At 50.6% G+C, this 17,324-nt stretch overlaps 1 protein-coding gene across 2 annotated transcripts in view; it reads left to right on the forward strand.

Annotated features, from left to right (window-relative positions):
* The first annotated feature begins 1,893 nt into the window (after nucleotides 1–1,893).
* VAV1 (vav guanine nucleotide exchange factor 1) overlaps nucleotides 1,894–17,324 on the forward strand; it is a 59,937-nt gene continuing 44,506 nt past the window's right edge. For both annotated transcript variants that reach the window (XM_037042719.1, XM_037042720.1), the window contains exon 1: nucleotides 1,894–2,179. In XM_037042719.1, coding sequence (XP_036898614.1) covers nucleotides 1,976–2,179 — 204 coding nt within the window. In that variant the 5' untranslated portion in view covers nucleotides 1,894–1,975. The remainder of the gene's footprint in view (nucleotides 2,180–17,324) is intronic.

Below are 17,324 nucleotides of genomic sequence, written 5' to 3' on the forward strand. Positions count from 1 at the left end.
GACTCTGAAGAGACACAGAGAGGGTGGGGGAACATTCAAGTCGTTTTCCAAGTGGGAGGAAGGAGATGGTGGAGCTTCCATCATGATGCTTGGAAACCAGCATGAGAAAGCTGGGGGGGTCGAGAACAGGAGAGAACGCCCTGGCCACATCGGGGGAGAGGGGGAAGAGAGGAAGGCAGGGAGGGAGGGAGGAAAGAGCAGTGGTCGCAGGGAACGTTGTGGAGCACTGGCTGTATGCCAGGACTGGATTGCTTGCTTGACCTGTTTCGACGCACTTAGTTTCTACCTAGGTCACTCAGTGAGGTAGGTACTACTTTCATCACCCCCATTTTCCAGATGCAGAAACGGTGGCGCCGCACAGCTAAGCCACATGCCCAAACAGAGCCGGTTTGTGAGTGGTCGATTCAAACGTAGAGCCCCAAAAGCCAACCTGTCTTCCCTTCTTTTGTGTTGGCAGCCCCGCCATCTCTGATCCCTACCATAACGCTAAAGGATTACCCATTTTACAGATGAGGAAATTGACGCACAGAGAGCCAAGCATGCTTGGGAACGAAAAGTTCTGGTACTTATAGCAAATTTCCAGGCTGGGCTACACTCCCCGCCCTCATGTGGAAGAGGGGCTCAGGGGAGTATCTTTTCCTTGACACCCTGCTTCCCGCATACTTTTGGTACAACCAGAGGGTAGGGGGGTTGTCCAGTGAAGTGGCCTCGCGCCCCCTAGTGGTTGCAAACATTAAAAATGCAAGCGGTGTTAGCTTGAGGGGGACGGGTTGGCTATTCACAACCTAGTAGGCGAGAGACCACATAGACAGATGAGTTCAGGTGGCAATAAGGGCTACGAAGACAGTAAATGTTTGCTAAACAAATCAATTAACGAATGTCACTAGCGAAGTCTTTGAGGAGAGAGATGGCAGTTACCTGGGCCATGGGGATAAATACATGGGTTTGGGATAAATGTCAGAGTTAGTGCCAACAGAGCTTTCAACCATTTATTTGTTTGTTTATTCATTCGGTCAACAAATATTTATGGAGCATGTATATGTGCCAGGTGCTGAGGGGGTGGGCCCAACAGTACATAAGAAAGAAATGTCTAAATGAACAATAAAGAAATCAGTATAATATTAGGTTTGATGATCAGGGCTTAAAGTAGGGGTGGGGTGTGATGGAGTAGGATAAAAGGCTGTGACTTGAAATAGGGCGGTTTGGGAGGACTTCATGAGAAGGTGACATTGAGCAAAGACATGTAGGTGGTGAGGCAGCTGGCTATAAAGTTGCCTAAATCAGAGGAGAAGCATGTGCAAGGGCCCTGGGGCAGGACCAAGCCTGGCTTGTTGGAGGAACAGCAGGAGGCCTTCGTGGCAAGTGAATTAATGGGGAGTTGGGGGGGTGAGGGCAAAGAGGAGGGGAAGGCAGGTTATATAGGGCCTTTCGGGTTGCTGGGAAGACTTTTCCCCCAGAGAGGAAGGGATGTGACAGGAGGAGGGACACCGTGTCTTGACTCAGGTGCTCCCAGGCGCCCTCTGGCTGTTGTCGCGTGGAAGAGGGCGGGAACTCAGGGACCAGGGCGGAGGAGACTGCGCTGGTCCAGGCTGGCTGTGATGGGGCTGGACCAGTGTGGAGGCAGAGGACGGATTTTGAGTACTTTCAGGTGCTACTGCTCAAAGGTTGAATATGGAGCCAGGCAGCCGGTCTCAGTCGTTAGCCTGACCACCCGCAGTCCCTCCGTCCTCCCAGGTGCCCAGGCGTTGTGTTGGTGGGGGAAAGACAGGTCCCTCGTGGAAGGGGCGGGGCTGGGCAGGGCTGGACTGCAGGTGCTACCCCCGCCCCCACCCCCACGACTCCTCCTCCTCCACCCCCTCTCCCGCGGCAGTTACAGGCAAAGAAGAGGAAGTGGTAGCTAGTAGCACAGGCAGGCGAGAGGGCGGGTGGTGGAAGCTGCGAGGGGAGCGCGGGCCGCCCGGGGAAGGCAGCAGCCATGGAGCTGTGGCGACAGTGTACCCACTGGCTGATCCAGTGCCGGGTCCTGCCGCCCAGCCACCGCGTGACCTGGGACGGGGCCCAGGTGTGCGAGCTGGCACAGGCCCTTCGGGATGGGGTCCTTCTCTGCCAGTTGCTTAACAACCTGCTGCCCCACGCCATCAATTTACGCGAGGTCAACCTGCGCCCCCAGATGTCCCAGGTGAGCCCACTGCAGAGTGTCGAGCAGAAAATTGGAAGTGGGGTTGTTCCAGGCTGGGTTAGTGCACTGAACCTCTGGGCTGGCAAGGTAGAGGGGTATATGCAAGCTTCGCTGCTGGCTTAGGGGATGGGGGGATGTGTGGATGGCAACACTGAGATTCTGGGGTGACCCACCCCAGGGTAACAGGAATGCGTTCATAGGCACGAAGTGAGTCCAAATCTAAGTGGAGAACTGGCAAGCTGGGGGTTAACCACTCCTGAGGGGGCTGACTTCACTGGGGTTCAAGGCCCCAGGTGCCATTCTCTGAGAGGCTTGAGGGGGTACCTAAGAACCCCTTGGATGGTTAACAGGGTGCCTAAGGGATTCTTGACCCTCTACCCCCAGATTCTAGCTATGGGGGAGGGGCCTCCTCTGCCTCCTTCCCCACATGTGTCTCCTCCTCTGGGCCCTGGGCCCCTTCCTTCCCCTCACATCTCCTTCCCCTTGGCTTCCTGCCTGGGCCTGGGGCAGTTCGGGCAGGTGGGGGGCTGTGACCCAGGGCTCTCTTCTTCCTAGCTCCCTTCATCCCCTGGGGGACACTGAGGACCTGGTCCTGAGCCCCCGAGAGTGGGTTCTGGGGTTTGGGAGTCTAGAAATAGCTGCTCTTTCTCAGTAGCAATTTCTGTATGGGCACAGGGTCCAGAAGGAGGCGGATTTGACTGTGACCGCCCCCAGCTCAGGAAATACATTCAAGTCCCCATTTGAATGTGGTTGGGGTGGGGGAGGTAACAGGACTGGATGCTCTCTCTGCAGCACCTTCTCTGCTTCCCTCTGGCTGAATGGGTGCTGGGTGGAAGTGGTGCATGCTGCTGGGTGGGGGTTGGGGGTGCCCTGCCTGCCCTGGTGGTCTGAGGGGCCCACAGGCCAGCCCTTAGGCTCTATGCCAGGGTGAAAGCCTTGTCCAGAGGAGCTGCAGGCTGGTGGGGCGGGGGTCGGCTGGGGCATCCATAGCCTCTCTGGTCTGAGGTGCCATGTGCAGATGGGGGCAGGGGACGTGACTGCTCAGGGAGAGGGGTCCCTGGAGACATTTCCTGGGGACAGAGCCATGGAGAGAGAGGTGGGTGGCCCCCCTCTTCCTAGCCCAGGCAGGGTTTGTTGATGGAATGAAGGAGCTCCAGAGACCCCTCACCGCACCCCTCCCCACCCCCAGGCCATCCTAAATTTGCCTACATTTGCTTGTTTCCTTCTGGCTTCCAGCACTTGAGGAAGTAGCTGTGGGACCTGTTAGGTCCCAGATCTGCAGGGAGGCAGGACCCCAGTGAGGCTTCAATAGCAGCTAATGAAAAAGCAGATAGCCCTGGCTGGTGTGGCTCAGGGATGGAGTGCCTGCCTGCCAACCCAAAGGTTGCTGGTTCAGTCCCTGGTCAGGGCGCATACCTGGGTTTTGGGCCATGTACCTGGTGTTTCCCTCTCCTCCCTTCCATCTCCCTCCCTCTAAACTATAAATAAATACAAATCTTTTTAAAAAAGTGGATAGATTTAAGGATGAACTTTCACCTCTGCATGCATCTTGCCTGCAGCTGGTTCTCTGATGAAAAGCAAGGGGGTGCGGCATTAATGTCTAGGAGGGCAGCTGCGGGGACCATCGTAATTCTATGTTCTGGGCAATGCCAAGGGCCCCGGCCCAGGTCTAGCCCTCAAGGTGCTCCCAGACTAGGGGAGACAGAACCAATACCCCTGCTCCTTGTCAGGACTGTGGTGGAGGAACAAATCTCTGGGGGTCCTGAGGCAAAGGTAAGATGTTGCCTGAGGGAGTCTGGCTTTTTACAAGAGGGGACATTTGTGCTGGGTTTTGAAGAGTGAGTAGGAGTTTTCTCACTTGTCCAGCTTCCTGAATCCAGCTGTGTCAGGCCCCAGGCCTTGCAGGTGTCTTACCTGATCCTTCCCACCTAGGAGCTCTGCTCCCTTCTACCCCTGCCCCTTTTGTTTCTATTCAAAGCTCAGCCCCATGCCCCGTTCACAGTGGGGGGGGGGGTGCAGGAAGCCAAAACATTAATCCAGAGTGAGGTCCCACAGGAACAACCTCTCTAGGTTTGCAAGTCCCTGTCAGTCAACAGACGTAAGCCAGGGCCATGAGATGTGGAAGGGCAGAGAGAGAAAAGGGAGGGTGCTTTTGAAGGATGTGGGCCAGGGTGGGGGGCCACAGCATAAACAAAGGTGCAGAGGCTTCCCAGTTACTCTCATTTCCTTTTCATAGCTCCTCTCCTTTTGCTCAGTTGCTCCCAGGGGAGAGGGTGGGAAGAGCACATTGAAATATTCACTCGTTTGTCAACAATTACGACGTATGCCAGACTCTTTTTGAGGCCGAGACAGTGGGAACAAGGCACACGCACGCTCCCGTTGTTGTGGGGCCTGCAGTCTCGTGAGAGAGGCTGGCAGTGATCAAATAGGGAGGAGACCAGTAAATTGTAGGAGGTGGTATGTGCTGTGGAGAAAACAGAGCAAGAAAGGGGACTGGGCAGCGTGGGGGCTGCACTTTTGAATAGGGCGTCTGGGGAGCCTCACTGACAAGGTGACGTTTGAGCAGAGACCCAGGGAAAGTGGGGGAATGAGCCACGTGGATCTGGGGCAGCAGTGCCTGGCTGGGGGTGCTCCCAGTGCAAAGGCCCTGGGGTCGGAATGGTGAGTGTGCACCTAGGCTGTGCTGCACCACTGCAGGGCAGTAGGGGCCTGGTTGGTAGGAATGGCTCATGGGTGAGGTCAGATTGGAAGACTCCTCAAGCTGGAAGTTCCCTCAGCTCTGGATCTTGGAGTCCCATCATAAGTGGCTGCGGTGACAACCAGACACCCCAACTCTCTTCCACTGCTTTCTAAGGCTTCAAATTCTGGGTTGCAGAGATGAAACTTTAAGGCGAATGACATGAAGAGGAAGGGCCGAATGTGACAGTCATTGTGGGAAAGACCCACCAGGACGTGGGAGCTGATTAGACTCGGGGTGGGGACAGGCACTGGGTCCAAGATGATGTCGAGGTCCCCAGCTCAGTGAAGGCTGGTGCCGCTGGCAGAGGCAGGAAAGGGTGAGGGCAGGCAAGTTAGAACAGGAGGGCGGGCTGGGGGCCGGCAGCTCGGAGCAGGCAGACCTGGGTTCACATGCAGGCACCACCACTCCTGGCTTCCCCTCCCGAGCCTCAGTTTCCCCTCAGTGGACTGTAAATAAAAACGGCAACTTTGGGGGAGGTGGATTCTTGTGATATTTTAGTGCTGCTTGGCACAGTATCAGATATCTGATAAACCCTCACTAAAAAGTCTTTTTAGAAAGGATTTGGGGTAACGAGAGGGTGGGTGGCATAACCCCGCAAGTGGGAATTGGGTTAGGGTAGTAGTTCTTAGCTGGGGTGATTTTGCCTCCCCCAGGGGACGTTTGGCAAGTTCTGGAGATATTTCTGGTTGTCACACCTAGGAGATGCTACTGGCATCTAGTGGAGAGGGGCCAGGGATTCTGCTCGGCAGCCTACAGATGCCACACAGCAGATAATTATCCTGCCCTAGATGCCCACAGTGCTGAGGTTAAGGACTCTGTGCTAGAGGACAGATCTGGAGCCCAATAGAGTCTTAAATTATTTAACCACTTGGTTAAATAATACATTCATATCATTTCAGTATTAAAATGCATAAAAAGGCATCCAGGGAAAATTTTAACTTCTAGTTCTGTCCCTCAGATACCCAGTTCCTACCTTCTCCCATAAGTGACCACATTATTTAAAAGTCAACTATATATTCTTCCAGGATTTCTTTATGAAAACATAAGCAAATAGGGATTTATGTTCTTACTACACTCCTCCCTTAGCACAAAAGATAGCATATGCCCCAATTCCCCACTGCTTTGTACTTTGCTTTCCTAATTTTAATCATTGCCTTGGGAGTTTGACCAAATCAATACATAGAGATTGTTTTCATTCCTTTTCGAAAATGGCCACGTGATGTTCCGGCCTGTTCATTTATTTAACAAACCATTTATATTGTGCTCTGCGTGAGGCTTTAGTATAACCCAGGGGACAGAGAGCAAACTACAATCAGAGGACTGAATCTGTCCACAGCATGTTTTTTTTTACAAATCAAGTTTTATTGGCACACGGCCACACACATTCATTTTTGTACTGTCTATGGCTGATTTCTAGCTACAACTGGAGAGCTGAGTAGTTACCACAGAGACTGTGTGGCTTGAGGAGCTGAAGGTATTTACTCTCCAGACCTTTGTAGAAAAAGCTCACTGATCCCTGGTCTAAATAAATGCCTTCTATACCTTAACTCATTTAATTGCCACAAGAACCTATGAGGTGGATACTATTATTGTCCTCATTTTTCATATGAGAAAACTGAGGATGCTAAATAATTTGCTCCAGGGCACCCAACTTGAAAGTGGCAGAGTTGGGAATTTGAACCCAGGCCCCTGGCCCCAGGCCCCTTATTCTTAACAGTTACTCTGAACTGCCTCTACTTCAGTGCATGGCTGGGGGTCATTTATTTCACCACCCCCCAACCCCCATCCCCATCAATGGATGCCTGGCTTTTGCTCTTACAAGCTTACTGCAGTCAATAACCTTGTCCGTGAATCATTTTTGAACTCTTGTACCGTGTGGGCTTGGGCATGTTACTTACCCTCTCTGTGCTTCAGGCCTGTCATCTGTAGAAGGGGTACAATCTCCATCTTAAAGCATCGCTGTGAGGGATGAATGAGTTACTATAAAAAACCTAGAAAAATACTGGGCTACAGGTAAATGTTACTCTTGCCGCCTTATGTAAGGGCAAGCATATCCAAGGAATACATTCTCAGAAGAGTTTGCTGCTCAAGGAGAATGCGTGTGCATTTTGGATATGGGGAAATTGTTCTCTACATGGGATTTCCAGGTGGATTGTTCTAGTGGCTGTAGGGTGTGGTGCAGTTAGGGTATGTGATGCTGGCCCTGTGACAAACTGCATTGCTTCAGTGATAATAGGAATTAACTTTTTGCTCCCATAACCATCCCATTAGGGTCAATTAAGGGGTTGAGAGGATGGTCCTTCTTTACGGTTTCTCTAGGACCCCAGCTCCTTCTGTCTCCTGGCCCGCTCTCCTCATCCATCCAGAGGGCGAGGAAGGAGGGTGAGAAAGGAAACCATGGGAGGCCACTGTGTCTCAGAAATGGTGCCATCACCTCCATTCTTGTTCCATTGGCTAGAACTCAGTCACGCGGTCCCATCTGACTGCAAGAGAGGCTGGGAATGTAGTTTAGCAGAGCCAAGGAGGAGGTTGGGTGGATATAGAACAGTTAATGCCCCCAAGAGCCCCAGGGTGAAACCGAGCTGGCTTCGCAGATGCAGGTCTGGAGGGAGCTGGTTTGGAGGAAACTTTGGTGGGATGAGGACCGAGGAAGACCTGAAAAGGCCATGTAGAATGGGTTTAGTTAGGGATAGAGGGCCTGGGTACAAGCAAATGAAAGTGGGTCGGGCTGTGTTGGTTAGAAGACTTCATCTCAACGCGTCTCCTGTGTTGATGGGGATGGACTCGTGGGAGGGTCACCATTCGGCTCTGTTTCTTCTTTTTTGTTCCATTCTGCTCTGTTCACTGACCTCCTCCTGGGCCCAGTATTGGGAAATGTCACTCTTCAGGCTTTCACAGAGGATCCTAGAAAACCTTTTCCCTCCTCTGATCCCTTCTTCCCATGGCTCCCCATCGCCCTTGGAACAAAATAAGGAGTCCTCACCACAGCCCCAGAAGATTCTGCCTTTGTTTACCTCTCAGCTCTAATCCCCTCCCTCTCTCAGTCTCACTCACTCGCTCACTCTACTATAGCCGTATAGGCCTCCTCACTGTTCCTAGAACCCTCCAGGTGCAGTCTAGCCTCAGGGCCTTTGCACATGCTAGTCTGGCTCCACGGATCCCTCTTTCCCCACATATACACTGTGATTGTTCTCCTACCTCCAGGGTTCTTGTCTGAGAGATCTTCCCTGGTTTCTATATCGAAAATCACATCCTTTTTCCTCCCTGCACACATGCCGTTTTCATTCTCTTCCTTATTTAAATTTTCTCCAAAGCACTTAACACCCTCTGGCCTCCCACAGTTTTTATTTGCTTGTTACCTGCTTTCCCCCTGGAATGTCAGGGCAAGGCTTTTTGTCTATTTGGTTCACAAACTGTATCTCCAGTGCCCTGTACAATAAGTAGCTGCTCAATAAATATTTATGAAATATTCACTTCACTGATCATTCATCATTCATTTAATATATGGGTCAGTATACTCTAACTCATGAGCTGGCTGCCTCTTTTTGCAAACAAAATTTAGTTGACACACGGTCACCTCCGCCAGCTGACATATTGTCCATAGACCCACCCTATGACCTGCCAGGCCAGAAAAATTCCTACCTGGCTCTTTACAGAAAGAGTTTGCTGACTGAACCCTAAGGTACTAGCCTTTGTTGAATGCTTACTGATTATTGGTTAGCAGTAGTTGGTTAGCGGTGGTTGAGTATGGACTGCCTTGGATCAATTCCTCCTCTATGAGTTCCTAGTTATGTGATTTTCAGCAAGGGTCTAGGTTTTCTCATCTGTAAAATGGGGGAAATTGTGAAGATAATAGTAAAAATAACAATAACAATAATAAAAAGGTTAATACCACCCACCTCATAGACATTCCTCTGTATTAGGCTGTGCTGTGGGTGATGGAGAATCCCATGATAAATGAGACACAGATTCTCATGCAGCTTATGAAAATAAATGAAGAATAGGTGGTCACAACACATTTAGTGATGGGTGGGTGGAGCCCAGGACACTGTGGGAGCAGAGGGGAGGGAACGCCCAGAAGAAGTCAGAGTAGGCTTCCTGGAGGAGGTGACATGCTGAGTGTGAGAAGTTGGAGCAGATTTAAGGAGACAAAAGGAGTTCTCTTTGTCTCCCTTGCTAGTACTAATGGTGCCAGGAAGGGAGCAGGACCCAAGTTAGGTGTGTGATGACCATAGCTGGCCTTCCAAAGACCTTTCCACGTGGCAGAGGCGAACTTTGATATCAGGGGTGGTGTTTTGCGACCTGGGTGTTAGGAAGAACTTGAGAGTCAGGTCTCTTGGGCAATAGTGGAAGAAACAAAGGATGTTCCGTTGGAGAAGTTTAAGGTTTGAGGCAATTCTGAGCTTAGTCTGCAGAAGTTTTAACCAAATATCTTAGATCTTGTGACAAGAATATGCAAATCAAACTGGCTTAATATAGGCTCGTATAACTAAAAATATTTGGAAGAAAAATGCCTTTAGGTCTGGCTGGATCCCGGGGGCTCAGCATTATTATATTAGGAAAACCACCCCCTCCTCTCCTTGCCCCACCTGTCATTTCTTCACTTGGCCCTTTTAGGTGTTTTTCTCCTTTTTCAATCATTTGTCCCCTTAATGGAGTCAGACAAGGGTGCCCAACTGCTCCAGATTTGTATTCCCACAATTCCATGTCTAATGGGAAACGAGAGGGTCGGTGTAAAGGCCTCTGAAGCCAAGATCTATTTTTGGTTGGACGTAATTTTGGGGGGTGGAGTCACATGACCTTTTCTGAACCAATTGCTATGGTTAGGAGAATACGATGCTCTGATTGGTCAGGTCCAAGGTCACCTGCCCACTCCTGGAGTTGGAGGCCTACTGGACTCTACCCAAAAGAATTAGACTGAGTGAGGAGGAGGGGCAGCTACAAAGGGGAACCTGAGAGACTGTTAGCCGAAGCAGGGGTCACAGATGTGAGGAGGAATTGATGTTTATATCAGCATTAAGTACCAAATGTAGTCCAGAGCTCCTCATTCGCTGTCTGCCCTGTGCACTGTAGGATGTTGAGCAACATCCCTGGCCTCTACTCACTCGATGCTGTGGCACTCTGCCCTCCAGAGCTGTGACAACAAAATGTTCCCAGACGTTGCCAAATGTCACCCCAGGGAGCGGAATCACCCCTGGGTGAGAGAAACCCTGTTTTGGAGGAGTAAGTTTTCTATCTCAGGGGGCCTGGAAGAAATATACACACTTACTAACTGGTGACCATCAAAAAGAGATTGAATGCTTCTTCGAGTTAGAATATTCATTTATGTTATTATCAGCAACAGGCACTGTGCTGGCTGCTGGGCATGGGAAAGAACACAAGAGATTAACTCTCCACTCCCCTGAGTTCATGGCCTTGCAGGGGCAAGGGGAGTGGGTTTGTTTCCTGTGGCTGCTGTAACAAAGTACCACAAACTGGGGAGTTTAAAGCAACAGAAATGCATTGTCTCGCAATTCTGGAGGCCAGAGGAAGGAAATAAAAATGTTGGCAGGGCCGTTCTCCGTCAGGAGGCTAAGGGGAGAATCTGTTCTCTGCCTCTTTCAGGTCCTGGTGACTCCAGGCACCCCTAGCGTGTGGCTGCGTCACGGAAACCTCTGTGTCTGTCTTCACACGGTTGTCTCCTCTGTGTCTGTCCCTCTGTGTCTGTGCATGTCACTTGTGAAAACACATCTCAATGGGTTTAGGGCCCACCTGGATAATCCAGAATGATCTTTTCACCTTGGGATCCTTAACTTAATTACTAATTACATCTTGCAAAGTCCTTTTATTTCAAGTAACATCATATTCACAGGTTCCAGGGATTTGATGTGGACATATCTTTTTTGGGGAGGCTGGGTGGGGCGGGCCGCCATTCAATCCGTGACAGACAATAAACAGGCAAGTCAGTGATGTTGTAATAAATGCTGCAGACAAAAACCAGGAGTCAAGAGGAAGATAAATGGAAGGGGCATGCTTTCTCAAGGGTGGTCAAGGAAATCTGAGGGCTGAAGGAGGAGGAGCTACTTCTGGGAAGAATGGGGCAGGGAGGACAAAGGCCAGGCAAAGGCCCTGTGGTAGGGAGGATCTGAATGAAGGATCTGCTGATGGAAAGTGAGTGAAAGGAGAGTGATGGGGGGTGAGGTTTGGGACTGGTTGTGGGGTGTGGGCAGAACTTCAGTGGGATGGGAAATTCTTGGCAGTGTAAGCAGGTTGGTGGTTTAAAGAGGTTCCCCTGGCTGCTCTCTGGGGACTACACTTTAGTGGCAATGGAGGTGGCAGCAAGGAGACCTGGGAGGAGGAAGTTGATGAAGCTGTCCCTGCAAGAAGTGTCAGTGGCCTGGACCAGAAGTTGGAAACAGTGGGTCCGGCTCACATTTTGGTGGTTGAGCCGACCCGACTTGCTGACAGATTGGATGAGGGAGAGGGTGGGGGTGTATGAAAGGACACAAAATGGTGTCTAAGTCTGGGGCTTAGGGACCTGCATGAGTGGGGTACCATTTGCTGCTGGAAGGCGGGTGGAGGAACGAGTTTTGGAGAGTTCTGCTCAGCCACGTTGCACTGGAGATGGCAGGCAGCTCAGAATAGTCCTCAGCACAGTGGTTGCCAGGACGGGGGGTGGGGTGGGGTGGGCGGCGGGTGGAGAGAGACATCGCCTTTCTAGGGGACATTTGACAATGCCTGGAGATGTTTTCTGTTGTCACCACTGGAGGGAGAGATGTGCCACTGGCATCTAGTGGGTAGGGACCAGGGATGTTGCTAAATATTCTGTAACGCCCAGGACAGCTCTCCCAGCGTCGGTAGTGCAGAGGCTGAGACTTCTTATTTGAGGGACAGGGAATCCAGTCGCATGGGTGTCTGGGCTCCAGTACCGACTGCGGGATCTTGGATGGGTAACTGAACCTCTGTGTAACTCGGTTTCCCACCTTCAAACGGGGGGGGGGGGGGGGGGGAGGACGGATAGACACCCGCACCTTATTGGCTGTTACAGAGTTTAAGGAGTCAGGAGACGTGACGTTGTAAAGCACTGTAGGCAGGACCTGTTAGTGTGGGAAACAAATTCTCGGAAGCTAATGGGCCGTTTGGGGTGGGAGGCAAGAGACAGAGGACAGGGGCTTGAGGGTTGAGCCCTGGGGAGCAGCAGCAGCGAGGGTTAGGGGAGAGAAGGGAGGAGAAGCAGGAAGCCAGAGGGGAGTCCAGTGACCCAGGAGTAAGACCCGAAGGGTATAGCATGGAGAGGTCGGCAGAGGAAAGCGTATCCACATGGAGGACAGGAATCCTCAGTTCGGAAAGTACAAATGACTAACAACAAACACAGGTTCCATTTATTGATCACTTACTGTGTGCAAGTGTTCTGAGTACTTAACTCATTTTATTTGCCCAACAAACCCATGGAGTAGGAACTATTATGTCTCAGTTTTCTATTAAAGTTGTCCCCCCTTGTCTGTGAGGTGTGTGTTCCAAGATCCTCAGTGAATGCTTGAAACTGTGGAGAGTACCAAATTCTATATATGTTTTTCATATTATACACATACCTATGATAAAAGTTAATTTTTAAGTTAGGCACAGTAAGAGATTAACAACAATAACTAGTAATAAAATACAACAATTAGAACAGTGCACTATAATAAAAGTTAAGGGAATGTGGTCTCTCTTTCTCTCAAAGTATCTTTTGCAGTATATGTACAGTGTGGATATGCTAGACCAAAGGATGATTTACGTAACGGTGGGATGCAGCAGGACAGCATGAGATTTCATCACGCAACTCAGAATGGCGTGTAATTTAGAACTTGGGAACTGTAGCCTTGGCTGGTGTGGCTCAGGTGGATTCAGTGCTGGCCTGCGAACCAAAGGGTCACTGGTTCGATTCCTAATCAGGGCACATGCCTGGGTTGCAGGCCAGGTCTCCAGTAGGAGGTGTGTGAGAGGCAACCACACATTGATGTTTCTCTCCCTCTCTTTTTCTCTTCCTTCCCTTCTAAAAATAAATAAAATCTTTTTAAAAACTTAGGAATTGTTTACTTCTGGAATTTTCTGTTTAATACTTTTGGACTGCGATTGACCACGGGTAACTGAAACCACAGAAAGTGAAACCATGGATAAAGGGAACTTCTGTACAATGAAACAAACCGCCCCAGACATGGTTTTGTCAGACAAAACTGTTTTATAACTCTGGCAGATTCTGTCAGGGATTCTGACAGGGTGTGGTGATGACTGTTTGTTGGCTCTGTAATGAGAAACCTTGGCGGTCTGGGGACCAGGATCATCTGGAGAACTGTCTACTGGCTCGGTCAGTGCCTGTGCTTGACCGCTGACTGCAGCATGGACATGTGGCCTCTCTGTATGGCTTGTGCTTCCTTGCCATATGGTGACTGGGTTTTGAGGAAGAACGTGGAGAGAGAGTGTACTTGTTTCTCAAAAGACCGAGACAGAAGCTGCAAGGTTCCTTCTGACCTACTTCGAGGTCATGCAGTGTTACTTTGTTGCATTCTTAGTGACTAAGCAAGTCAGCAAGACCATCCTAGATTCCAGGAGAGGAGAGTCAGACTCCACCTCCTGAGGGGTGTCTCAAAGAGCATTTAGGATGGCTGATACTTTTGTGGCCATCTTTGGAAAGCACAACCTGTTACATGGTATTATCCTAATGTTTCAGATGAGGAAATGGAAACACGGAAAGTTTAAGTAAATTGCCTGAGTGAATAAGTAGCTATGCTGGGATTCGAACCCAGGGCCAGGCCCCCAAAACTTGTGACCATATATGCTGTATGAATTTTGCCTCTTTGAGGGGGCAGATGAGCCTTTCAGGTGGTTATGGAGATAGTCTTGGATTCAGATGTCTGGTTTTGTCAGGTTTCAGCCAAGAAGGCAGAAATAATCTTCGGTGTCTCAAACAGAGAGAATTTAACTCAGATAATTGGCTAATGGGTGAGAGGGAAGCTGAGAAGGAAGGTGGGGGATACCAAGAGAGGAGCCACTGGGCTGGAGGAACAACAGAAAGAAGCGATGTGACCAGGGCCCAGTGCATTCAGTGAGCTAGAACCTGGGGCAACAGCTGTCTTCAGGGAACAGAGACCATGGAATAGACACATTTGCTGCTGGAAGACACAGAAAGAGAGGGAGAAATAACCTGACTTCACTCCCTCCTGTCCTCTGATCTCCTGAAAGGGCCTCCCATTGGCTGAACCTACCTGGAAGCTAAGACACAAAGGAGCCTGGGAAATGTAGTTCCTTTTTGCTACAGACAAAGCAGAGGAAGGGTATGGTATGGAGCTCAGAGCAAGCAGGCTAATGACCCTTGTAGACCTTGAGCTAGTCACTGTCTCTTTGAGCTCAGTGTATTATCTCAATTAAAGGGCACTGCTGTAACTGCTCTTTGCCTGAAAACTGATGATACGCAATGGTTTTATTTCCTGTGTTATCACCCTCCTTAGCTTTACTGGCTCTGTTGGTTTTGAAGTTTAGCTCACTCTTATATCAAACCCAGATCTTTCTTAAGACTCGCCTTGTCATGGGCCACCAACACAGCTAATCAGCTTTCTGTACAGTCCAGCAGAGATCTGCTGACCATGATTATGTCCTTGGCTTGCCCCAAGTCACCCCTAGAGCAAGCTGTCACCACAGCCCCTTCATGGCTCCTCAGTGGACAGTGCTTCCAGAACTCCACCTTGGGGTGGGTGTCTTGTGCCCATCTTCCCTGGGGACCTAGCATGACCCCCAGGTGGGCACAGCATCCAAGCACCCCAAGCAGTGTGGGGCTGTTGAGTTTAGTCTGATCTATGATTAACATGTCACCGGGGGAAGTTGGAGAAAATGCTTCCTAAGGTGCCAACCGGTTACTCTTCCCTTGCAAGGGCTCTGGGAGATATGGCAGAACGGTGGGGTTCTAGGGTGACAACCACTTACCCTTTGGATCACATGAGCTGTTTTGATAAATACGCACCTGAGACCACCCTGGATTCCCTCCCTCCCACTCCTTCTTTCTCATTCTGGCCTCCAACCTCTTCCTCAATCACACCAGGCAGGGTCCAGACTCAGGACCTTTGCACTGGCTGTTCCCCCTGCCTGGAATGCTTGTTCCTCCAGATACACACCTGGATCCTTCCTTCCTTTAAGCCTTTACTCAATGTTACTCTTCCAACGAGGCTTCTTGGACCTCCTTATTTAGTATCACACCCCCTTATGGCACTCCCCACCCCCTCTTCCTACTTATTTGTGTCCCTTAACACCACCTTTAACAAGCTGTATTCATGTCCATGTAACCCTTCATTCGCCTCCTTCTGCCAGACTGTCAGCCTCACCAGGGCAGGGACGTGTACCTCTACCGATCACAGCTGTACCCGCAGCACCTGGACGAGAGCCTGGAGTGTGGTAGATGCTCTGTAACTGCTGATTGAATCCATGGAGGGGTCGGATGTCAGAGCCCCGTGGCATGCTGTTCCCGCTGCCTGGAACATTTTCTCCCCCTCCCTCTCCAAGATTTATTCAGACAAAGACCACAAATTTGTCTCATTCAGACCAAAAAGATGATGATGTGATAGGAGAGTGCCTTTTGCATTTTTGACTGATGATGGTTTCCCTCATTCTTCCCCCGCCGCCCCCCCCATCCTCTACAAGCTCCCCTAAAGCTCCTAGTTTTGGGGGAAAGACACAACAGGTATCTGCTCTCCCACTAGCTTAAAATAAACAGCTCTGTGAAAATACAATCAACATATTTAAAATATACAATTTGATAAATTGTGACATACCTGTTGAACCAACCCCATAATCCAGAGTGAACATATCACCCCCAAAAGTTTCCTCCTACCCTTTTGAAATTTCTTCCTCCCAACCCTCGGGGTCCCTCCACCCACCATCCCCAGGCAACTCCCCATCCTCTGGGTCACTGCGGATGCGTGTGCATCTTCTAGAGTTTTATGTAAATGGAATCATACGGTGTTAATGCTTTTTAAGTCTAGTTCATTTACTCAGCGCCATTCTTTTGCAATTCATGGTACTGTGGTGTGTATCAGCTCTTCACTCCTTAAGATCACTGAGTAGTCGTCCGTTCCGCAGACGTACACAGTTTGCCCTCTCTTCATGCCCACCACCTCCTAACAAGCCGTAGTCATATGCACATAATAGGTTGTTTGTGTCCTTCTTGCAGAATATCAGCCTCTCAGGGGCAGAGATCTCTGCCTGTTTTGCTCACAACTGTGTCCACAGCACTTGGAGCACTCCCTGGGGCCTAGTAATACTTACTGTTTACTGACTCCGTGCAGGACTGGCTGGAAGACCAGAGTCCTCTCATGTGCTGTTCCCTTGGCCTGGAACACGCTCCCCATTCTGTTGATGGACACTTGGGTTGCTCCCACGTGTTGGCTCTCACAGATGAAGTGGCGGGAACATCTGTGTGCAGGTGTCCGCGTGAATGCCCTCTTTCATTTCTCTTGGGTACACGCCAGGGGATGGACCAGGTGGCAGGGTAGTGCATGTTTAACTTTTTAAGAAACTGCTGAACTGTTTTCCAAAGTGCTTGCACCATCTGGTGTCCCCTCCAGGAGCGTGTGAGGAGGGTTGCCTGGAATACTTCTTTGCTTTGTTTCACCATCTCTTAATCTTGGGCTTTATCAGGCACAGCTCCCGCTGAACCAGTCTCACGCTCTGTGCTTTCACACACACTTCCTCACCACTGTGGTAACACCTGCCCAGTATCCGTCTCCTCACGAGACTGTGTAAGCTCTGTGAGGCCAGAGTTCTGTCTTGGCCACCACCAGGGCCAGGGTTTGGCACAGCAGGCGGCCCATGCTTGCTGAATGAATGTATAACCCTGCCTAGAGGCCCAGGTGCTAGAGGGGAAATTCATTGGATTGGTATTTTCATCCCTATTGTTAGGTGATGAAATGGGGCACCAGAAGGTACAGAGATCTATCCAAGGCCCTCAACCTGCAGCAGCTGGGCCAGGAGTCTGTCTGGATGCCCTCAATTGACACAGAGGTGTTGGGCATGTGCTTGGGTGGGGAGAGGCGAGAAGAGGGGCTGGTGCAGGGAGGCTGTAGAAGGCCAGGATGAGGAGTCGATGCTTTGCACTCCTGCTTACAGGCTTTGCAGAGGGCTCATAGCACACTCACCCTCTCTGGTCTGCACACTGAAGTCTTGCAGCCTCAAGATTAAGGGGCTGCAAGGGCTGAAGGCAGAGGGCCCCCCTTTCTCTGTCTCCCCAGCAAACCCTGGTAACAGGCATTTCCTGTTTCCGGCCGCTCCCTGGGGCAGGGGTTGGGGGGTGGGGGAGCTGATTACAGCAGTGTATTCAGCTGTGGGTCCCCTCTCCTGCCCTCCGCCTGCCCGCAGTAGCCACCTAAAGGGGTTTGTCCCTGCCCACTGGTACCCTGA

The sequence above is a fragment of the Sturnira hondurensis genome, unplaced genomic scaffold, assembly GCF_014824575.4.
Source record: "Sturnira hondurensis isolate 20B ecotype Veracruz unplaced genomic scaffold, ASM1482457v3 Scaffold0003693, whole genome shotgun sequence".
Lineage (NCBI taxonomy): Eukaryota > Metazoa > Chordata > Mammalia > Chiroptera > Phyllostomidae > Sturnira > Sturnira hondurensis.